This window comes from Zonotrichia leucophrys, chromosome 8 (genome assembly GCF_028769735.1).
Source record: "Zonotrichia leucophrys gambelii isolate GWCS_2022_RI chromosome 8, RI_Zleu_2.0, whole genome shotgun sequence".
Taxonomy (NCBI): Eukaryota; Metazoa; Chordata; class Aves; order Passeriformes; family Passerellidae; genus Zonotrichia; species Zonotrichia leucophrys.
The window spans coordinates 806,680-831,181 of record NC_088178.1 but is presented as its reverse complement, the minus strand read 5'-3'; the positions used below and the strand labels follow the sequence as shown (position 1 = coordinate 831,181).

Genomic DNA, 24,502 nt, shown 5'->3' with positions numbered 1-24,502 from the left:
TCTCTTCAGGCTGGGTGGTGAGGGATTGCCTTCATGTGCTTTTTATGGTGCTTAGGGGGCATGTCATGCTTGTGGGATGCAGAGCAGTTTTAGACTAGTCCTTTTCTTCAGTTCTGTAGGTAGGAAAGCAAATAAATCAGCAAGGATAGTCAGTTGTGTTTGCAGGGCCTGACTTGTTTTGTTTGCTATCAGGCTCTACCTTTCTGGCCCTAGACCTTTTATTTTGTTTTAGTGAACTCTTCCATCCTGTTCTTAGTAGGAGTTGAGATCTCCCTGTTGTCTAGAGAGTGATTTTGTCTCCTTCCCCATCCTCCTTTCAGCCCAGGGTAAGGACCCCTGGCAGCTGTGCACATACAGGACATTTCCCACTGACAGCTGGATTGTTGGGAGTCTGTGGAAGGTTTCTCTTTATTGTGTGTGTGTAGGCACTGCCCTGAAAGCAAACTGGGAATCCCATTAGTGGGGTAGGCAGTGTGAGAAAGGCATGGGGGGAAGCTGGAGGTGAAATGAAGAGCTACTCAAGGAGAAAGGCAGTGTAGGGCCCAGAGGTGTGCCTCCTTTAAACAAACCAGTCTTCTTGGGCTTGGATGCTTGTGGAGTTCCAGAACTGTTCCCACCAGCCCAAGCATCAGTTTGGAGAGTGGTTTGTTGAACTTGAAATTTCCATGTCATACGTGTGGAACAGGAATTCAAACCATTCTCTGTTCAAGATAGCATTTTAATTTTAGTTCTAGTATTTAAAATCTTTATGAAAAATGTAGACACTTTGCTCTGATATGCATTATTTTGTGTTATGTGGTTTGCAGTGTGCTCTGCATTACTTGCAGAGAGGAAGAAGCCCTTTTCCAGGTGATTTGAGCAATGGGAAATAGGTCTCCATTAGCTGCATGGATACTGGTGAAATGCTTAGCATAGTTGTGGAATTAGTCTAAAACATGGATGAGATGCACTGGGCTGTGGATTTGGCATGGTGGAGTCACCAAGCACTGGCCCAGGAGTGCAGCTGTGCCCTGTCAGCTCCTGGGGCATCCTGAGGGCCAGGTTTGGTTCTGCCTTTGGACAGCAATGGGGGGTTTATTATTCAGTACTGTTGGATACCACTGTCAGCTGTTCTTTGGTAAACCACTCATCTGTGATAAGCTTTCTTTAAATCCGTGCCAGATTTTACAATCAATAAACTGGAGTTACGTAAAAAATGAAGTTAATGTTCACTTGAAGTATAAAATGTGTCTCTGAGGATAGATGCGTGTACATGCACACAAAAAAGCTGATTAAAAATGATGTCAGCTATGAGCATTTGTAACAGCCACCTGAAACCCATGGGATTAAAGTCAAGGTTATATTTTCAAGACATAAATTGACATTTTTAGTTTTAATTTATAATTTTCAGGCGCAGTGCTTACAAAAGAATATTTTTGCATCTGCCTCAGTCAAAGTACCTGAAGTGAGGAGTAGCTGGTTGTCTTAGGAATTACTGGAGGGTTGGAGGGAAAGAGCTCATCCTTTCTTCACTTGTTGGAGCCTTCCAGTGAGAAGTGGCCAGTGAGCTTTAGGCTTCAGCATCCTCTGCTGCAGTGCCCTTGTAGGTTGTGGGTGGTTCAGCTGTAGGAGAAATAATTTCTCGTTGCTCTGCTGATCAGTAAATTGCTTAATGCCCACCATTGTTATTTCAGTCAGCAGTTGTTATTGCTGAAACTGCCAAATATCTGTTTGGTTTTGTGACTTCTGGTGGAGTTGGTCATAGTAACGTTGAGCCTGTTGTTTCCTGTTTGATGTGCTGCACAGAGCCAGTGTTTGGGAATGGAGATTTAGGATTTAGTTACTTGGGTGTTTGAACCATTTCTGGTACCAGCCCACAAAGTTTTCTACAAGCCAGATGTCCAAACTCTATTCCTCACTTGAGACCTTCCACCAGTTGAAAGGCTGCAGGGATGTGATATTGAAGAGGAACTGACCCTTGCAGTTGGGAGTAAAGTTTTGGAGTCGCTCAGGTGCTTGTTGGTGTGTGTGAAGATGGCTGATGATCAGCCTGAGAGGCCTGGAGCACAGAATGCACAAAAATATCAAAAACTGAGTGTGCTATTTCAGTGCTCCTTAGCCCTGGTTCCACTCTGTGGCTCAATAACCCAAGATTCGTGCTGAGCACAACCATTGAAATTCTTCACTGGTCACTCCCACCAAGACCAGGCTGGCACTTCACTATCAAGGTGTCTTGACAACAGCACGCTTTTTAACAAGACAAGAGCTTGGAAAATAGGTTTGTTAAGAGTTGTTGCTCTTGGGATTGTAACCCGTGGGATTCCTGGTTGGTGAATTGCTCCTAAGGCAGCCAGCCCCGCTGAAGGGGCAGGAGGGCATTTGGGATTTTTGCAGGTAGTGCAAGAGCAGCTTCCTTGGGGAAGTGGTGTCAGTGGTGTGCTCTGGTGTCCCACACAGCAAATGGGTGGCTCTGTAAATCCAGAGAGACCTATGGATAGCGGGCTGTCTGACAAAAGGTGTGTCTGCAGCTCCAGTGGTGTTACAGGGGCAGGTGGAAGGGCTCTGATGGCTAAATGCCCTGAGATAAAAGGGTCCCCTTCACTCTCCTGGTGCAAAGCAGAGCCCTTTGGGGGATGTCTTCCTTCTCTGGGCTGGGGAGGAGGGGGCAGTATCTGTGCGTTCCCCAGGATTTCAGGGGGATTGAGGGAAACCCTGAGGAGCTGTCCCTGTTTGAGCACCGCTGAACACCCGCCCATCCCGGAGCGTCGTGCTAATGCCGGCATTGCCAAAGATCACCTCAGGCGTGCCCGGGGGCTACGGGTGTTTTCCTCCGAACACAAATGAGCTGGCAAGTCTGGAGGGAAATCGCCTTAGATAGTCCTGGAAGGAATTGTTGTCAGATCTGTGTGCAAGGTCAGCACCTTGTCGGCAGGAGGTGGATTCAGTCCCTCTTTGTCTCCGTTCAGGCTTAGGGCTTCTGGAGCACTGGCAGAGACAGGCCGGTCCATTCAGAACTCATCTGTTTTCTTACAGAGTGCTGAGGCTTGGAGTTCCCTCATACCAAATAATTTATATGGCACTCATGCATGTTTCTGTGGTGTTTTTGGTGGGTGGTTTGTTGTTTTTTTTTTTTTTTAAGGCACTGCCTTTGGTAAGAACTTGTCTTTTTCCTATAACTTTAGATGTTTATCCCGCTTCAAAATACAAATATTGCTGCTAAGTCTGGACAGCGATATGGAAATTTGTTGAGGGCATTCTAGGATCACATAAGTGTAAAAGATCAAGAAGAACACTATTTGTGTTCTAAGTAAATGAGCCATGCTTGTAAACTGGAGGGGAAGAGAGAGATCACATATTGCTGGTGAGGAGTGGCTGGATTTTGATAAGAACAGGAAGCAGGTAAAGGCAACAGTGTGGTCTAAGTGGAAATAATCTGATAAGAGACAGGAGGAAGATCACGTGCTTTGCTCTCCAGGCTCATAAAGGTTTTGATTTGATTTTTAGCAGTTCATATTTTAAAGAGTCTTTTTTTCTTTTTGTCAGATTATGTCTACTTCGAAAATTCTTCAAGTAACCCCTATTTGATACGAAGAATAGAAGAGCTCAATAAGGTAAACATTATTTTCCATCAAGTCTTTGAAGTTAATTGAATTTATGATCTGCTTGAGTTGATTAAAATCAAAACAATTCTTTAGCAGTTCTCTGGTAATTAGAAGCTTAAAAATACATTTGTTCTCTGATAATTTTCTGGAATGCTTTAAGACTTTTTGTTCTCCTTTGGTATGAAAGGACTGAGTATCAGTGGCATGTTGATCGTTTTCCTGGAAAATGCTTTCCCCTCTTGCTCTTCAGTTTCATTCTTCCCCTCACCTTTAAAAATAATGAACTTTCAACCTGGATCCCCCATCTTGGTGCAACTCTTGCTTGAGCTGTGATTCCTCTGGCCTACACTTTAAAAAGGAATGTTTCAGGTTGAAATGACTGCCAGCTCGTTTATTTTTAACTGAGTGTAAATGAAATTTTGGCAATTAAATAAACCAGATCAATTTACATGGAAGCTGTCTGTGTTTGAACAAGATGGTTCCCACCTTTGTATTTTAGTTTCTCAAAATTTAAAAGTTCTGAATTATTTACCAGAAGGAGGTAGAAATTCTGAGAAATTAGTGAAAACTTTTAGTCTGTAATGGAAATATCTGTGCACCTAAGTGATGTCTGTGTTGTTTTTTTTATTTGTGTTAAGAAAACTGGTATTAGAAAAGTTGAAATTTTTTGTTCATTCACATCTCAGAAATGAGCACGTACATAAATTTTAATTTTGGTTCCTTGTGGACACATTGCTGGTTTGCTGCCCTTTTTTGGAGACTTCCCTAGCAGGGAATTTGTATCTTCTGCTTTTGGGAACTGTGCCTTCATTATGGTTTTCTAAGAGTCTTCAGTAGTAGGCTATAACTCTTGAGTTACTTTTGATTATTTGATTTTAGAGATAGTAAATTGGCTGGGGCTGTTACAAACCAGCAGGTTTATTTCCCCTAGAGTTTGTCAAAAGCCACTTGCACTGTTTGACAGGTGCAATCTTACATTTGATCACCTATCTCATTTTAAGAGTGTTAAGTAAATAATCTTTCAAAAATTCTGATTTTATTTCAGTGACAACATACAGAAAGAGTTTGTCTGGTGCAGCTTCTTTGATTCTCCTTGTGTAATGATTTTTTTGTGTGTTGGTCATTATTTAGCTCACCAGTGCTGTCAGAGAATCTCATGTCGTTTCTTTTGCAAAAGTAACAATGGCTGGGTTCTTTTTTGCCTTTCTACTGCCCTGTGGAGTTTGGAGAACAGCCTAGATCTGAGTTCTGTTATTTTTCACAGGTTTTTTATTAGGTTTTTAAAGATTGATTTGAGTGCTATTTAATATAGGCATCACCTCAAAAGTAGCAAAGTGACTTGTTAATAGGTTGCAATGGCAGGTAAGTGTGGTTTTCTCTGCTTGAAACATCTGTAACTTAAAAGTGGTGATTCCTCAGGAACCATTACCAGGGCAGAGCCCAACTGCCTGGATTTCCCTGCCCTGGAATGGATCATGCAGGAGTTTGTGTGTGAGGTCGTGTGTGCAGGCTCTGTGTAGCCCTTGTGCAAAATTGGTGATAATTTATCAGGTTCCTGGCCAGGGATCAGTTTGTTCTTGTGTTCCCTGTTTCAGACTGCCAATGGGAACGTGGAAGCCAAGGTGGTGTGTTTCTACAGGAGGAGAGACATCTCCAGCACGCTCATTGTCCTGGCAGACAAACATGCAAGTAAGCTGCTTTGTGTTCAAGTGCTTCTGCACAGAATTGTCAGACTTGGGGACAGCTCTGATATTTCAAGTATCAGTATCTTAAATGTATTTTTTTCTGTAGTCATCTTCAGCAATTTGCATTACTTGTTTGGCTGACTTTTTTGTCTTTCTACCTGACTCTTTTTTATTTGTTTTGTTTTGTTTTCCCCTTTCCTTAAACCTTCTAATACCTCATTTGTGTATGGTTGGATTTTGGTGGGGACAAGACAGAAGGTTTCAGCTAGGGCTGAGTAAAGATATCTTATTTGCACCACAGAAATTAATTTTTTAATTTTTGGGGTGAGAGAATATATTCTCCCTGTTAATATAACTTCTCATTAATTGTTTGGTTTGTATATTAAAAAACCCCTCAAACATTATTTGAGGGAATCAAGTAGACTGATTATGGGAAAGCAACTTGAAACATGGCCAGCTTGAAACCTGACTAACAGGATTTCTCTTTGAATTTCAATATTAATAGTATTTCTTGCAGTGACACAGCTTTTGTCTGAACATGCTCAATAAATAGACTTCGAAAACAGAGAATCTGAGACTCTCCTATCACTGTTTTGAACACTTAAAGCCCTTTTGGTGGGAAGCAAGTGGAGTAACTAAAATGTTTCTCTCTTGTAAGCAGCAGACTGTGTGAGGTGTAGCTGTTCAGATTGCTTAAAATTTAGCAAAAAGCATGGACAGCCTTATGAATCCTTGTAATTCAGGGCACAGCTATAAATGAGAGGGAAGCAATCAGATATGGGCATGTCAGAGCTGTGATTTAGCTGGCAAGCACCACTGTCTTTAATGTGCTGCTTGGTGTGTGTATCAATAGAGTGACTGGGGATTGATTCAATCAGATACTCAGTTTTAGCAAGGAATATAATGGCTTGCTGTGTTCTCACTGCTTTAATGCCATTGGGGAAAAGATGCAGCAAAACGAATCCCGTACTGATAAATCTGAGTATTTTCTGTTGTAGTCTGTCCAAATAATCCCTCCATTGCAGCCATACCTTGGGAAGAGGTGGTGGTGTTGAGGGAGAGTTTGCTGTATCACAGAATTGTGCTGGCAGGCAAAGCTTTTTTGAGATCTCCTGAGTGCAGCAGTATTCATTTTATCTGAGGATGCTGAAGCTCAGTAGGAGCCTCCCCATAAACAACGTGGCTATTGATTCCTTCATCTGTGTCTCACTTCACTAGGTTCAGTAAAGGAAGCAGGTGGGAAGGGTTCACAGAAACACAGAGCTGAGACCGAAAATGAAAAATAATTTGAACCCACATAAATGCTCTTTGAACCTGCAGATGCTGATTTCTCTTTGTGATAAGAAATCTAAGTGGGGTTTTTTTTAATGCAAACAAATAATTCATTGTTCATATGTGTTGTTTGAAAGATGGGAAAATTCTTCTATAGCAAAATCCTAATAATAGAGCAACCAGAGACAACTGAGTCTGCCTCTTAGAGTAAATTTCATTAGTAACTAGCATTTTGTCTAGTATCTTTCTTTCTGGTGCAGAATAAAATTGCTACTGAATGACTTCCATTTATTTAGATAGATGTGCTGCTCTGTGGTTTCCCTTCTTTGTAAGAAGGGAGAAGAGAGAGCAGAATTAAGCTTTTTGGACAGCCATTAGTTCTTTACTCTGAGAAAATAATCAACATCCTGCATGATATAATGAAATTAAATTTTATAGATGTTAGGATTCTAGCACAGATATTGCACACTGTCACTGACTTTGAGTTCATTTCCATAAAGTCTCCTGTTGCCTCATTTTGATGCATTTGCAGTAGATGTACGTGTCTGCATCGCTGATCTTTTAACTGCCTTTGTTCAGCTGATTAATGGAGCTTTCTGACTGCAGACATTTCTGGATTCACACAGTCTTCTGTTTAAGATGCCTTTATTTTAGACCTACTGTTGAGATCAGTGCAGTGAGAGAGCTAAGCAGTGGGGAGATACTGCTAGGGCATGAATGGAAAAATTGTATGGATATTTTGTTATTTTTTTTATTCTTCCAGTAAAGGAAGGAAAAGGTAATTGTGAAATCAATGTTTTGAAGTTTAAAAAAAAAAAAAAGGTCACTTTAGCTTGGGTGATCCATCAGATATCTGAAACAGGCAAGTCTGAAATGTTGTCTGTTCTCCTAAGTCTGTATACAGAGAAATGTGTTGGAAGAGCCTTATTCTGAGGTTGGTGACTATAAATTGGTACCTGATGTATGTAACCTGATTCTTGGATTTCATCTGTGATCTTACTATTTTTATCATATGATGTAAAGCTTGTCTGGGCTGTCCTATAAATCTTTCAGCCTTATGATGTCTTCCATGCTTTGTTAGTGCTTTTTATTCATAAGCCTCTTTAATCACCTCACACTTTATTCTAGGGAGTTTCTCCAACTGTTTCTGAAATGAACTTGCTTCACCAGTAAAACACTGTTTTTAGTTCTTGCTGAGAGACTTAGAAAGCAAGATTGCACACAGGACTTGATGGAAGAGAAATGGGAAAGATACTTCACTCCTCAACCTTTTGTTGGATGCTGTCACTGTGTATTTTCTTTATATAATGTCCAACACAGTTTTTAATAATTATTTAAATATTTGCAGCCGTGACTGACCAGTTGGTAGTGGCTGGGGAACTGACACAGCACTGTCTGGATTGGCAGATTTGTGGTTGGTTTTCAGCAGGTGCTCTGGCACACAGGGCAGCTTGGTTTTGGAAATACCAAAGCTTCTGAAAACAGATGTTTGCATGATACCTCTGTGCCTAAACAGGTACAGAGGAATTTACTGAGAATTTTCTTTACATTTTAAATAACACCAATCTAAATGAAGTTTGACAATAGCTTCACGAATAATCTCTTTTTATTTCTTCCATTTTATTCTCCTTCTTTATTTTCTCCCAGCCCCACACATGCAGATTTAAGAGGAGTCCAATTCATATATCCACTAGTGACACCTTGACTCAGTTGTTGCTGAGAGGAGGGAACTGTGGCTTTTCTCTTTGGGAGTGATGTAATGAGGAAAGATAAAGGTGTCCAAAATATTGTGTGTTTGCTACCTGACACTCTGTCCATGACAAGAGGTGACCACCAGAGCTTTGTGGCAGGGGATCCACACTGGTTTTGTGGCAAACTCCCCCTCAAGTCTCAAGGTGTAAGGATTCCTGCCTGTTCAAACTTCCTCCATGTTTTCTACAGCTATGAGTCAAAATCTGTTTTTTTGTAGAGAAAAAAGGATTAAGGCTACAGCTTCATACAAGGCATTTGAAACTGAACCTGAAAAAAGGAACCTTCTTCCAGGTTGTTGTATTTTAATTTATTCAAAGGCAACATTTCTAGAATGTTCCTCTAAGGTCCTTAGTTAAGCTGTTAAAGCAGCCAGAGTTGCAGCTTCCTTTGCTATTGTGCAGGTCAGTAGCACTGGTTTTACTGTGTTTCCCAATGATTTGGCCCCACTCTGTTTCTTTATTCTTTACATTATTTTGCTGGTTATAGCCATGCTAACTAATTTTTGTGTTACTGCAGACTGCTTCCCAAGCTGGTAAACCTTGTCTGCTCTCTAAACCTGATTTCTGTGTCTTGTTTACCTTCGTGCATTTCTGAATTCTGTCATGTAGCTACTTGTATGACACCCAAAATGCAGAGAAAGGGCTGCTGCTTTCTGCTTTTGATGCTCTGGAGAGCCCAATCTGATCTATAGCAAATTGCTATTCTTTCTCGTGTCTAGCAAATATTGATGTTTAATTTCACATCTCACACACCCAGTCATTTTAAATTACAATTACTGCCTCTTGGGTTTCTCCTGCCAACTCAAAGTTTACTCTTTCTAATTATTTTCCCCATATATGTTAGCTTTCACACAAGTTGCTGTTTGTGCCTAATCTGCCTATCTCTTGTTCCTAATATAAGTCATCTTCAAGCTTTGCTAATGTGCTATTAATGATTCTGCCATTAAATATCAAATAATACTTAATCTAATACACTTCTTGCAGCATTCCACTGGCTACTGCTGCATAACTGATATATTACTGTTTGTATTAAGATTAAATGTTTAGTTTCAAATCTGCACAGGCACATCTATCAAGCAGAAAGATTAATTTGAAGTAAGGCTTTATGAGAGCACTGAAGTCCCAATGTACTGCACCTCCTGTATTCCCCACACCACTTATTCCACAGTACTGTAAAGAATGCAGGCAAATCTGTCTGAAAAGATTCCTTGGATATTTTATCAATATGTGTTTCTATTTTTTAAAGATTTTTTTCTCAGATGTGTTTGTTTGTTATTTCTTGGAATGTTCCTGCCTCTGTCTGGGGGTGCTGTGACAGTTTTGCTGCTGTGTGTGAGGGAAATGTTTGTTACCTGTAGAAATGTCTGTCTGTTTTTGAAAAGAAATATATTGTGCTTTTTGGTTTTGAGAGGCTGTTCATGGCAGAGCTGCCATAAGAACATGTGTGCTCTCCACCTCCTGTGTTTTATTACAAAAGCAAGACACACAAATAAAATACTGCTTGGAAGGTGAGCCTACCTGAAGGGATGCCGTCTCTGGGATTAGTTTGGTTTTGCTGGGTGCTTTCCTTTTGTCTGTAGATTCCATTGGCACAAAGGGGTTGACATACTTTTTAGAAAAATGTAATTTCTAAAAGCTGTAGGCTATCAAATATACTGAAGATACAAACTATTTGAGGTTGCTCCTTGTAGTATTTCCCTGCATTATGCAGTGCACTACTGTCATTTCCAAAGGCTGCTGTAAGTACAGGCATGAATTCCCTTTTCCTTTGTGCATCCTTCAGTTTTCAGGCAAATGAGCTTGGAACTTGCTGGATTGTTCGTGGTATATTTACAGTGTAGGCTAGCAGTCACAATATTAATTTTCATCTAAAACAGAATCCACTTCAGTAAATAAATTGCAGACCCATGAGAGTGTGCAACAAATGTAAATTTGGTGTTCTAGTTCCCAGGAAAATATTAAAACCTAAGTACATGCTGCTGTGTGGTTACCAGCTCATGTGGGGTAGCAGCTATTGTGTGTTGAAGTCTGGTTAATTATGCTGCTCTTTTTTTCCTTCCTTGCTGGAGCAGCCTACCTGATGAGCAAATAAACTTCAGGTCTTTTTTTTTCAGGGCAGGAAAATGGTGATAAATTGTGGGCAACCTGAAGGGAACATAATTTTTTGTCACCACCTTTGGTGTAATGGTGGCCTGTTTTAAACTAAATGCAATTTTAGTGTTTTATAAAATGGAGATCTTTGTTTGCTTTATTTTTGGGATAACTATGGGGATTTTAGTTAACTAATCTTAAGGGTATATAAATCATAACTGTGTCTGTATGTGTTTCTCATTAGAAATGCTTTTTGGCAACAACTGTTGAATTAAGCTGGAGGCATAAGTCTGCTCTTTTAGGGTAATGCTGCTGTAAAATTAAGAGTTTTACAATTCATGCATGAGGCTTTACAGCTCATTCTACTACAGTCTGGGAAACTTTGCCTGTGGTTTTGCAAAATACAAGTAACTGCATTAATTTCTTAGAGAAGGGAAAGGTCTGATCTCTTCTTTCTCAGTCATTTGTCATGGAGGATCTTTGGAGTTTTTTTCTTTGAGTATTTTTCCCTTTACAGCTTTAGCTGGCGTAAGTGGCAGAATACTTCTTAACAAACACAAAACATACAATTTATTTCCTAAAAGCAAGATGCTTGAAGACGTTTGGGATCAGTTGCATGTCAGTGTGGGTGGGATTTCATGTATTTACTTTGGTGTATGTTTGAGAACTGGCTGGATGGAGATTGGATAGCTCCAAGGCAGAGGTGGTGGATGTGGCTGCTGCAGTGCAGGAGTGCTGCAGTTGGGTGGGTGTGCTGTGGCAGGAGTGGCCCCAGGCACTTGGTTACATTCCAGTTAATCCTGTGCCTGTGGTTGGGGTGAGGAGAGTACAAAACAACACTAATTAAACGAACTGCCCTTTCCAGTGGGCATTTCCTGCTGGTAAAGCTGGCGTGGGACAGTGTGATGTCCTGAAAGAGGAGTAGGGTTTGTGACAACTTGTGCCTGGCAAAGAGGAAAGACTTCAGTGTGTCTCACACATCATGTGTCAGCTTCTGCTGGATGAGTCTGGTGCACTGATAATCTCCAAAAGCAGCTCTCTCTGTCTCTCTCTCTCCAGATTTGTGTGTCTTCCAGCTTGGTGCAACCTGTGTAATTACCCCTGTGTGCCTGGGGTAATTTGTTGTTGCTGGTGGATAAATAAAATTCTTCACAGGCATCATTTCAAGAGTACTAATAGTGTAATTGTTCAGTTGGCCAAAATGTTACATTCAATCAGATTAAAGTTTGTTATTTAGCAAAGGTTTTGGAGCAGGTCATTCTGACTTGCTCAAAGTCAATCCATGTCTTGTTCTTGATCAATTTTGTCTCTTTATGACTAGGAGAAATGGAAGAGGAGATGGAAAATCCAGAAATGGTTGATTTACCAGAGAAACAGAAGCATCAGCTACGACACCGTGAGTTGTTTCTCTCACGACAGCTGGAATCTCTGCCAGCCACACACATTAGGTAATGACTGTTTTCTGCCATTTTATTAAAAAATCACACAACACTGTTATTTTTTAAGTGCTCTTCAATGTAAGCTCAACTTCAGTGACACCATCTTGTGAATCACACGAGCATTTAGGATGTATTTTTTCATGAGATGTGTTTCTCTTTTTTTAGAGGCAAATGCAGCGTTACTCTGTTAAATGAGACAGAATCCCTTAAGTCGTATCTGGAACGGGAGGTAAGGAACCATTTTGTGCTTTGTAAAGCTTGAACAGTTTATTCTGGCACAATTTAGGTTTGGTGCCTTTTTGCAAGTCTTCTAAAAAGAGTTCTTTCATTTCTGCATGTACTGGGCATTGACAGTGGGAAGCTTTAGGCTCTGTACAGTCTTCATTGTGCATAAAACTTTGTGGGTCTGGGGGCCAGACCTTGTGTTCACATCTCTGTGTGACAGTGAGCTGCCTCTCCTTCTGTAAAGTGAACCCAGCTTGCTCATCAGTGTGGCAAGGCTGAGAGCTCCAACCTGGGAGATGCTGTAACTGTAGAGCTGGGAGCAAGCTGTGCTTCTCTGTATTTGCTTTATCCTGAAATCATACAGATTTATGTTAATATGCTTTAAGCTTGATCTTGCCTCAGATTTTTGAGGAGCTTAGTTCCCTGTTCTTTGTGTTCATTGGTCAAAATACTTATCTGGACTCCTTCATAGACCACCACTGGCACTTAAATCCTTGAAAAACTGCTTGTCAGGTGACATCTGACAGAAATTTACCCAGTCTCTTTTTAAAGGTATCTCAGACCAAAACTTGAAACTGAATTGTCTTGCACAGTTAAACACCATTCAGAATATAAATATTGGGCTTTACCTTTAATTGTGGCTAGACCTCTGCCTGGTGGCTGGGTTAGACAGTCTTGGAGTCTGACAATCTGTGAGAGATTTACTGTGGAGATTAGCAAAGAACTTCAGGATATTATTATATGAACACATCTGCAAGCAAATAATTTGCATCTGAAAACATTGAAATGTTATACAAGAGAGGAAATCTTGTAATTAAAACCAGTAGGGCGATGGCTGTTAGTGGCCTTTAAGAAAGGAGAAAAGAGGCCATTTTTTGCAAGGAGCATACTGCAGTTTCTCTCATAGCTGGGCTTTCTTTTGAAATGCTTTTGTAGCTTTCTTCAGTATTTATTTAAGCATCAGATTAGTTTTAATCTGATACTTTAGTTTAAGAGAATTTTAAACAAGGCACAGGGATTACATAGTTGAGTTTCTCTTTGGAATGTGAAACCAAAAAATGTCGGCTCTGCTGCAGGCTGCCAAATGGCAGAGCATCAAACAAGGGACGTGGTATTCAGCAGTGCTTGCAACCAGCTAGAAGCCCAGGATATGCCAGTTTGAAAGCACAAGTTAATCAAACTGAAATGATTTCAGATTTTTTAGTACCCAGCTTTTTCTTAAGTAGTGTTTGTTCTCAGTTGCTCCCAACATGTTTTTATTATCACTGGTGTTACAGGTAGGTGTGCTGAGAGTGAAGGGAGATGCTTTCCTCTGATCATGCAATGCTCAGCTGCAGATGTATGCACAGAAAGATAATTTGCTTTCCCATCCTTTTGAACTTTGAAAATGCAAGATGAGTGATGTGGGTTATTTTTAGAACTGAGCAGGCACTTAGAGATTTCACAGAATGAGAGAGTTCCCTGAATGTGTCCTGTCACTTAGCATGGCATTTTGCTGTGGTGCAAACTAACTTGGACAGATGGTAAAGAAATTAAAAGCTCAGGAACACAAATATGCTGGGGTGGAGGGTAAAGAGATTAACAAAAGGAGATAGGTTTTGCCCAATGGGTTCCTAACACTTCATGGTATTGTTTTGAACTGTTTCTTCTTTCCCCATGCCTCCTGTTCTTAATCCAACTTTTGCTTTCAAAATGTTTCAGGGTAGTTCCTTTTTTTCTAATAAAGCCTAAGCAGTTCTAGGGAACCTGGTATTTGATTTCCCAAATGTTATGACCATTAAAAGTAGGCTTTCAGCCTTGAAGCAGGTTAAACATCCAGACAGAATTTTTTAGGAGGGTAGTAAGCTAAGCAAAATGACATTTTTGCTATCTCTATTCTACTCCTCCACCCTTTCTCTGTCATCTTGCTCAGGAAGATTGCCTTGCATGTTTGGAGAGCAGGCTGGAGGGGACAGTAATGACTCTTTCACTGTGCCTGTAAAATTTGTAGCAGAAGTGAAGAATAGCAGGAAATAGAGGGGGGGAAAAAAAGGCAACTAGAAAACCTGAATTTTCTATAGACACCTAATTCCCATGGAGATCATAGCCAATTATGGCAAAAGCACTAGATTTCCCTATTCTGCAGGAACCTGTTTTGAATGTACATCTATTTTACTGCTCTGCCTGGCTATATCCAGAGGCTTGTGTGAATTTGCCTGCTGAGCAGATGTCTGGCATATCTGTTCCTTTTGGTAGCCCCCTAAAAATAAAATGTTCTCTGGTTAAAATATATCAAATACATGAAAGTAAGTTTGCAAGCTGCAATGAAGTAACCATTATTTCTGTGGTGTACTTTGGCTTTTCTTTCTCCAGTTTCTTGGTGACTTTGGTTCTTGGCATAGCTATGGGTAGCTTAGGGGAGCTCTGAGCAGATCTGTCTCTCTAGCAGTTGAGAGAGGCAGAAAGTCATGATTCAATTTTAACTCTTGGCAGGTCATGTTAATTTTTTCTGAATGTGTTGGGCGTTTCCTGGGCTCTGAAATGAGAAGAGAAAACCCTTCTCTGACTGCTGCAAACCCAGCATGCACAGTTTGACAGCACAAATGAGTGTGGAGGATTTTGAAGAGCAGTTTTATTTTGTTGTGAACATCACTCTTGTGAAACCCTTGTGAAAAATTGCTCTCATCACATAGTGGTGGTCAGGAGTTCACACATGCTTTAGAGTACACGAGGATCTGGGTTGTTCTTAGTTTGCATTGGCACTAAGCTGATGTGTGTTAATGTTTTCAGCAGTGCCACTCAGTCTGCAGGAATGAATCTCAGTGTCTGTGAGGGAAGATGGCACTGGTGTTGTGTTACCTCTAGGGGTTGCAGTCTCTGTAGAATTCACACTTGGGCCCCCAGGCTGCCATCTCTCCTCTGTTGAGGAGGCTCTGGATGGGGAGAAGAGACCAGAGGATTTTCATTCTTGTCTTCAACCTGATCGATTTGAGACAGAAATGGACAAGACATAAATGGATGACCTGAAACTAATTGAGATTTTGTAGACAAAATTCCTAGTGATAACCAATAAAAGAAAAGCAATAGGGCATCTAACAATCAAATGTCATGGGAGAAACCTCCTCCACAATGTATGACTTTCCTTGGCCAAAAAAGACTAAAGAAATTGCCTGTGCAATTGTTCTTCTTTGGGGCTCACTGTGTTGTTACTCTGCAGTGTGTTGTATATTTGCTGGGCAACATGCCTTCAAAGCATTAATGTTGCACTGCATATACTTTGTCCTGCAGTCAGATATTTTGGAGCTGGAACAAATTAAACACTGTATTTATAACCTGGAAGCCTGTGAGACAAAAGCTTTCCCTACATTTCATTTCCACAGTGATACATTCTCAAACTATTGCAATGTCTTGAGCTTTGAGTGTGTCAGGGAGCAGGAGACCCAGATTTCTTTACATAGATGTGATAGAAATGAGTTTTCATGTGCTCTGAAGCTGCCTTCTGCCCGTAGGTTGATGTAACTTGACCCTGGTGTCTGTGGGAGTAGGAGTTTTTTCAAAAGTATCATTTGCTTAGGATGCAATCAAATCCTCTGACCCTGAACCCAACTACAGACAACCTTTCCAGTTGAAGTTCAGTTGTCTTCCAGAATTTTTGCCATGTTACTGTGGAAACTTGCAGCAATTCTTCTTTTTCTGGGGCTGTGCATGACAGATTGGGAGACTCTCTTTTCCTTTGCCACCTCTTCATAAAGCTGAACAGGGCTTGAAACTCTTGCTGGTTTTGTCCTAATTTTTGTTGCATGCTGTTGACACATACAAATATAGGGAAAGGGAAAAATGAGGTGAGCATGAAATGAGATGTATTTAAACAGGGTGCCTGCTAGTGCCAGAGAAATAAGGGGAGTGAAAAAATAAGCCAGAAACCTGAGATATGGAAAATGGCACACTGCACATCCTGTTTGTGTTGAGACAATTCTCCTTTCTGATGAACATTTTGCTGTGGACAGAGGTTATAAAAGGTCTGTTGTTCCATGTCCTACCAGAGCTTTAATCCTGCCCAGAACTGCACACTATATTTGGAGCATACCTGGTCAATAGCTATAGCTCAGTACTTATCCATGCAGAAAAGTTTAATTACTTAAACTGTACAGTTTTAGGTAGTTAAAAATTTTGGCTGGTTCCTTTCTCTGCCCTGGCAGAACATTCTCATTCTGGAATGCCTTCTTGCTTTAATTTTACACACCAAGGTAGCGGAAGCCAAGCAGCTATTTTAGCCTTTTCCACATCTACTTGAACAAAAGCAACAAATTAGTGGATTGCCACCTGCAGCTAATTACTGCTGCTGCCAAATCTGCTGCCCCTCTCCTAATAATGAAATGTGAAAGAAAGAAAGAAATGTGCTGCTTTAAGCTTAGATGGTAGCAGGCAAGAAGTTGGTCAGCAGCACATGCCTGTGCCAGGGAAAGCTGAGCACATCCTGGTCTCTGTTAGCAGCAGTGTAGCCAGCAGATGGAGGGAAGGGGGTCATCCCCTCACTGCATCCCTTCTGAGACCCCTTGTGTTGGTTTTTGTCCAGCTTTGAGCCTTGCAGCATGAGAGACATTGACAGATTAGAGCAAGCCCAGCCCAGGCCACAGGGTTTGTCTGGGGTTGCATTAGTCTGGCTGTAACATTCTGAAGTTATGCTTCAATATGTGCTGGTGTTTCTGTGTGGATAGGTCACTGATGTCTAATCCTCCTGGTTTGGAATGTAGGAATTGCATGGGATGTGGCAATTTTGTGTTCTGAAGCAGCTGATGTGACTAAAATTGTGTCCTGGCCCTTCTGAATCTTGCATGTGCAAGAGGAGCTTTGTTCACTTCAATTTGAGAGGCTGTATATTGAGAGAGAGGCTGCTGTTGAGAGCTAACACTTGTTATATAGAAGAAAGTAGCAGCACTTAAATGGAGTTTTTAAACTGCTGGTTTATTTACTTTTTGTTCACCCAATTTTAAAATCTATATATACACGTAATGAAACCACACTTAAACTGTAAAAACTTGGTAGTATGGTTGCAAAGCTGGGAGTAAAAGCTAATAACACTGTTTACCTTTTTGCTCTTGTTTTATTTTTAGGATTTCTTCTTTTATTCACTAGTGTATGATCCTCAACAAAAGACCCTGCTTGCTGATAAAGGAGAGATTCGAGTTGGAAACAGATACCAGGCAGATATAACAGACTTACTAAAAGAGGGTAATTTCTGTAATTTATTTAAATTGTCAAGAGTTCATGTTGAGCACGGCCACTTCTCTGTGTGAGGCCTGCCTAGGTGTGGGAGATGGTTTCCACTGCCAGGCCATGTGTGCAGCAGTGGCTGCCTTTGGGGAGGCTGTTGCCCACTGAAGGCAATTAGTTCTCTTGCAAATGGGTCTTTAAATGGGCATCCATCCAAATCATAAAAGTTGTTGAAATAAATTGAATTAATGGGCTCTCTCGGAGCTTGCACTCTTTTTATTAAGAGATTTCAGAATTTCCACGGGAAACACAAATTTCCATCACATCTGTAAAGCCTTTTGTGTTTTTAATCAAGCCTCACTTCCCTATAAGAGCCCCTCCCAAATTACTGCCAATTAAATGCTGTCTGCCCTCATCAATTTGCCCATTACTGCTGGGTGCCTTTTCCCTGGAGCCCTCTCCCCATGCCAGTGTTGGCTGCCAGCCTGGACTTCTCACCTGCAGAACAGGCAGGAGGAGGAATTTGCTGGCTGGAGCATGCATTGAGACTTGAGCCTGTGTCATGGAGCAGTGGGGCTGTGAGGGCCTGAGGATGAGGGAGAAGTAGCAGGAACCAGGAATATTTATCAGATAGTGACTAACTTTAGATTTGTCTCTGCACTACCCTACAGATCCTAAAGTGGGTGGAAGAACTGAGAGGGATGAGGAGTGTTGGTATCTAATTGTCCTTTCTGAGCCCTGTGTAATGCAGAGGGAAAGGTCTATCCATAAGCTGCTCCTAGGAGAGAGAGGGTTGTGTGTGACCTGTGTTGGGAAGACCCCATCCAGTCAGGATGGGCCAGGATGTGGAAGCAGAGGTGCTTCTGTCTTTGCTTAGAACCTCTCCTGACACTGTTAATCTCATCAGGCAAAAAAAAGGGTCGGGATTCTTGTTTAATTTGTCTATGGAACCAGTATTTATCCAACAGCTGGGCCAGTCTCCTAAGTGAGGATGAACTAATCTGAAAGGCATCCTGTTCCCTCAGTGGGCCAACATGGGGCTTCAGAGAAGGATAATTGCCAGATGTTTTAAAGGAAGCAGAAAGAAAAAGTCTCAGTGGCTCCTGTATTTTGCCAGGGTATTGTGGCTTGTTTAGACTCAGGAAAATGAAGAGTGTCTGATGCCATGGTTTCCCCCCTAGAAAGCAGCTGAGATGAGTTGAACCAGCTACTCCTTGCCTGCTCAGAGCAGCTTGGAGTGTGTCTGTTTTCCTGGAACTGCTGCAAGATAAAGGAGGAAGACAGATGAGCTGGGGAAAGAGACTGAAAAGAAACTGTCTAGTTTGGAGAAAGATGCACTCTGTTTTCCATGACATATCCTCTGACACCAGTTTGTGAAAATCTGATTGCCCAGTTTGGATGAGCTGTGTTGCTGTGTCTGTCATGCTGAAATTGTCTCATACAAATAAGTGAGTGAATTTTCACAGTGGCCTGTTAGGCAGAGTAACTGAGATGGGCTAACAGTGACATTACTGTGAGATAAAAAAGGAATCTAGAAAGTACTCATATTTTAAAAGAGCCGTACTAAATACTTCTGATTTGTTTTTCAACCAGGTGAGGATGATGGAAGAGATCAGTCAAAACTTGAAACAAAAGTTTGGGAAGCCTTTAACCCACTAGTAGACAAGCAGATAGACCAGTTCCTGGTGGTAGCACGGTAAGAGTATTTCCCCCTCCTTTGAAGAAGTGTTTGTAACTCTTCCAGGCACTTTTTTGTGTTCTTTTTGGTTTTATGAGCATGAGTGCTGGTTCTGGTTGCTTGATTGACTTGCTCCATTTTAAAATCATGCTATTCCCATTTTACATGCCTTCATGGGAACAGCATGACTTTAGGAACAACTCTTCAGATTTACAACTTGGTTTCATAAAAGCAAAGCAAGTTGCATGTGAAAATGATCCTGTAGATGGTGGGGTTTTTTGAATACTTTAGTCAGCATGCAGAAGACTTAGTGAATTAAATTCTTGGCAATTCTTGGCTCTGTCCATTTACTGCTTTTTCAAAGCCAGTGACACTTTAACATCCATTAATGGTTTGCTAAGAATTCTGGTAAATGCTTATGATGGGCTGAGGATACTTTCTAATGCCTGGATTCCAAGAGGTAGGCACAATAAACTAAAACCTTGCAAATCTCTACTGATGTTTTCATTTAAGCCCAAAGCAATCTTTGTTGATCAGCTCTTCCTTTACAAAAGGTTCTTGAACTAATTCATTGGTATCCATTTCTATAAACAGAAGCCTCTATTCAATTTTAGGCTCTCATAGCAATTGATGACTGAATAATTTAGGGAAAAAATACACAGTAACACTCTCCAAATTCTCTGTGTTTTAGGTGGTACTTTTATAGGTGAACCCTGCTCTGTCTGCCTTTTTTTCCCCTTCCCCCTGTTGGGTTTTCCCGTGGTTTGGTTTGCAGTGACAGTGGAGCTGCTTTGTGATGGGCGTTTCCACCTTCTGCTGGCAGAGCTGGTTGGAGTGGCTCTTTGTGGCAGTCAGTGCTGCCCACTGGGTTTGCTGCTGCAAGGAAATCACTGCAAAGATGAGTGCAGGAATTGCTCTGTTCAGTATCAGCAAAGTGTTCCAGTTTATAATTAGTTCACATGTACAGAAGTATCAGTTCAGCTGAAGCTGGGCTCGGGGGAGTTGTGGGGCAGGGATAGTGACTGGGAGGAGAGTGAGGTGTGAGTCACCACAGACACTGATGGGGGAGGCTTCTTTGGATTTTGGCCAGAATTAGATGTTTGATGACAGCTACTTGTCAAACATTTACCTTTCCTGCTCCTGCACTGCTTGGCCCCAGTGTGTTCCTCTGTGCTCTCAGCTGCTTTGGGGAAGTGAGCTGAGTGCAGGGGGAAAACCCAGCCTGCCTATTTTGTTGTTGTTGTTGCTCAGAGGAGTTCAGCTCCAGTTCACTGTGCAGCAGCACAAGTGTTGCACCCATGTGGTGTAGCAGGCAAGCGGGGGAGTAGGGATTTTGAGAACCAATGCTTGTTACAGGTTTCTCCAAATAATTTCTTTAGGAATAAGGTGAAGAGCATGGGGCTTGTGGTCTCAGATGCAGAGATGATGAGTTGTGAAGTATTTGAGAATTGCTGTGTTATGCAGGCTTTATGAAATATATATAATACAATGTTAAGTTGTAAAATAATATTGTTTCAAATTTTCTGCAACTTTTAGAAAAACACTTGCATTGCTGCATTTTTTGTGTCTTTTCTTGGCATCTGTCTCTGTACCTTTTGGACAGTGCAGCACTGCTCTTTGTCATTGTGAAGGAAATTATTGTCATTCATAAAGCTTGCTTGTGCTCTGTTCCTGTTGCAGCTCAAGTCTGTTGGGAGATAAGGGATAAGAGAGTAGCTCAAAACTCCCCATTGGTGACCCCTGAGTCTTCCTCTGTTTCCTCTGCCATGCCTAAGCCTCTTCAATCATATGAACTAAGTAAAGTGCTCACAATAACAAACCACATTTGGAGAGAATGATCTGTGGCTCAGAATGAGCCATGCAATCTTGTAACTGGGAAATGGAGTCTCTCATCTCAAAGTGCTGGCTGGGTGTTTATATTTATGCTGGGTTTGCACGCGAAGTTAACGCTGTGTTTGATTCCTTTCAGGTCTGTTGGTACTTTTGCCCGAGCCCTGGATTGCAGTAGTTCTGTCAGACAGCCAAGTTTGCACATGAGTGCTGCAGCAGCCTCCAGGGACATCACACTGGTAAGATTTTCTTTAGGGGACCTTAAGTTTGTGAGAGATGCAAAATATTCACCTCAGCATTAACAGTTGGCAAAGAGGAAGGGACAGATGGATTGTAGTTGTGGCTTGCTGTGAAGCAGACCCTGCTTTTGAAAAGGAATCCTTTAGTTACAGATGAAGTAACTTCTTCTGGCCTTGTGCCTCTTATGATCCATCATGGATAATACTATGAGGCAATTTTTTTTTTTTGCTTAGTTTTATTAAAATAGTCTGATGACATGCTTGACAGCTCATCCCTTGCACGGGCTCAGTAGCTCTCTGGAGAAGAACACAAATTATTGTCTGCCTGTCTGTAGTGTTACAATGCCAGAATGCCATTCTTCATCACTTCCCCAACAGCAGATTGTCACTGGCATCCTTGGGTGAGATTGACCAAGGATGTCTGGGGGAAAAGCTTGTGGTCAGATAAGAAATGTCAGTTGATACTGTTCTCTTTGACTGCCAGTTGAGAGTACCTGAGGAGTAGTGATATTGTTAACATTTCATAATCATAAATATTGCTGAGTAGATCAAGGAAAGGGAAAAAAACTTGAACTTTCATGCTGCAGAAAGTTGAATGAAAATTTGAATAAAATATCTGAAGTCTCCAGAGAACTGTTATGAAAGCCTCACCTCATTACTGGAGTAATGTAAACTTATACATAGAACAAATGCCAGTCTAGAACAGTGTAGGTTAATTATGCACACACACAAAACTGGTATGATGAAAGGCAAATAACATCCTGATTAAAACTGCAGAAACGTGGAAATAAAGCCAAGCTTTCATTTACTAATAGCAATTCCTCCCTCTCAGCATGTTCTCAGCCCTTATAAATCACAAGTTGCAGACAGCCATAGCTCGGCTTTCTGAGGAGTAATTGCCCCTGAGAGTCATTCTTTTTTCCTATTCAGCTGTGATGTGTGACTTAACTTGAATCTTTGTTGAGGTTTCTGCCCTTAGGGGGGGGATGTATACATGTGTTGCTGCTCTTGTTTTTCATATATGAAATTTTTGTGGATTATTTGACAAAGAACATGCATGGCTATGTGTGTGAGGAAACGCCCTTGGATCTCTTATCTCCATGCCCCATCTGGGGATGGTGGCTCAGTCCTGGGGGGAGTGGATCTGTCCTGTGCTTCTTCTCACCAGCAGTGCTGCAGTGGTGGTGGTGAGGAGCTGATAGGAATAATTGATACACAAATTATTAATTGATCCTCAAACCTCACTATTAATGAATGTTATGTTTGTACACTGACAGCTGCAGTCAGTGTGAGGTTGCAACCAGCTTTTACTGACTTTTCCTTAAGTAGAGAATACCACACCTTCCCATCTCAGTGCAGAATTTGTCATTGCTGTTTCACTGTTGAACATTTTTCCCCCCAGATACTTGTCCTTACGTTTCTTTCTCCTTTCCAACCCCCTAGTTCCATGCTATGGACACTTTGCACAAAAATGTCTATGACATTTCCAAGGCAATCTCTGCACTTGTGCCACAAGGTGGGCCAGTCCTGTGCAGAGATGAGATGGAGGAGTGGTCTGCTTCAGAGGCAAACCTCTTTGAGGAAGCACTAGAAAAATATGGAAAAGATTTCACTGACATTCAGCAAGATTTTGTAAGTATATAAAAAGGTGCCCCTGTGGTGACTGGCTCTGACTGGTGGCAGAGCTGGCTTGCAGCTTGTCTAAAGTGTGTTCTTCATTGTGTGAGCAAGGGGGCTTTGAATTGGAGTGTGTCTTGCTGTAAAGTGGGGACAGGCAGACCTCATACTAGTGACAGCCTGGTGTACAGTCAGAATTTCAAACCACAGATGATAGTTTTTCCTGTAGAAAGATTAATTTAGGATCATCTGTTCCACTACAGCCGAGGGAGGATGTAGGAAACTGTTGTGACAGCCAAGCTGCTCTAGAGTAATTTGTGTTTGAAGGAAGAGAAGTATTTGCCCTTCTGAAACATGAAAATGTAGCCACCTTTACAGTATGGTTTCAGAAAGGGCCTTTTGAAAGTTTTCAAAAGAAATCCTGGGCATCCAAGGGAAGTGTTCTGTAGTTTGGCCAAAGCACCACCCTAGGTGCTCAGCCTGCAGATTGAATGGAGCCCTGTAAGAAGAGCCAAGTTTCACTGTGTCATTGTTCAGATGCTCTGGAACAAAACAAGTAGTTTCAGTGTTGTTTGTCCTGTGCTCTAATCTATTAGAGGGACTTGGAAACAGCAGCACACACTGTGGTCCTGCTGAAATCCTCATGCTTTTCACACAGAGAACAGAGCTGGCAGGGCACAATTCTGTTAGCAGTTTGTTTTGGTTTTTGTTTTTTTTTTTAATGGGCCAGCTCCATTGAAGCCAAACTTATCAGAGCTGTGGTGCTGTAGTTGTGACTCTTGCTTTAACTGCTGCTGAAGCAGAGTCTGAGCCTGTGGGATTCCTTCCACATTGTGCCTCTCTGGAATGGTTTGCTGTCAGCCAGTGCAGCATGAAGATTTACCTGCAGCCTGTTCCACTTGTACACTGAAAGCTCAGAGTATTTTGAAAGGGCATTTAATTTAACATGGGTCCCATGTGCATCTAATCCCTTTGTAGATTCAGACTCCTCTTTTTTTTTGAGTACTTGCAAGACTGCTGCAACCTTCAGTCAGAAGAATCCTGTGAATTTCAGTGAGACTGTGTGCCAGCTGCCTTCAATAAATGCTGTTTTTCCTTTGTGTCCCCAGCTCCCATGGAAGTCCTTAACAAGCATTATAGAATATTACTATATGTGGAAAACTACAGACAGATATGTTCAGCAGGTAAGAGAGTCAGAATCACCTCCTTCATTCTAACAGAAATTGTTTTTCATGCCTGTGAAACCAAGCCTTGTTTCTCTGTTCTCCCTCTTGGGATTCAGCCTTTCCAACAGGTGAGTTCTGTTATGATCAGAACAATCTCTTGTCCCTAAACTCATCAGCCTTTCTAGATACAAACAGCATTGGCAAGAGTGCATTCTTCTCATGTTTGCTGCTACCCTGTTTGCTCTGAGCTTTCTGATGGTTTGGAGTTCAGCAGAGGAGGGAAGGCAGGGCAGTGTGGAGTTCAAGGTTCCCTTCAGTGACTCCTTGGAGGGGCAGTTGCTGTGCAGGAGGCCCCCCCCTGGTTCCCCAGCCCTGCTGCCCATGCCTTGGGGGGCAGATGCACGAGGCTGCCCCATGGAAGCTCTGTGAGTCAAGTGCTTACCTGGGAAGTGTCACTGCCTCCAATTCCCAGGCTTGTTGTACTTGAGAAGCAACTTTTGAGTGGTGTTTACCATCATTTTTATCTCTGCTTGTTTAAATACAAAGGCTGGTCCCTGAAATAAAGCAAGCACAATGCAAGCAGCATGCAAATTCTTGCAGAGTATCAGTTGCTGAAAACTACTCACAGTATTTGACAGGAAAACTGAGTAAAAGAAGGGAGAAATTTAGAGTGGGTTTTTCATTATAATTATCAGTCCTAAGATGAAGCATCTAGTTGAGGTATTAGAAGAAGTG

At 41.6% G+C, this 24,502-nt stretch overlaps 1 protein-coding gene across 5 annotated transcripts in view; it reads left to right on the top strand.

Moving 5' to 3' along the window:
• The window catches only part of MTA1 (metastasis associated 1), a 71,075-nt gene that overhangs the window by 9,958 nt on the left and 36,615 nt on the right, over positions 1-24,502 (top strand). For all 5 annotated transcript variants that reach the window (XM_064719220.1, XM_064719219.1, XM_064719217.1 and 2 more), the window contains exons 2-10: positions 3,523-3,590; positions 5,177-5,270; positions 11,702-11,828; positions 11,985-12,048; positions 17,138-17,255; positions 18,831-18,933; positions 20,885-20,984; positions 22,428-22,616; positions 23,711-23,785. In XM_064719220.1, the coding sequence (XP_064575290.1) occupies positions 3,523-3,590; positions 5,177-5,270; positions 11,702-11,828; positions 11,985-12,048; positions 17,138-17,255; positions 18,831-18,933; positions 20,885-20,984; positions 22,428-22,616; positions 23,711-23,785 (938 nt within the window). The remainder of the gene's footprint in view (positions 1-3,522; positions 3,591-5,176; positions 5,271-11,701; positions 11,829-11,984; positions 12,049-17,137; positions 17,256-18,830; positions 18,934-20,884; positions 20,985-22,427; positions 22,617-23,710; positions 23,786-24,502) is intronic.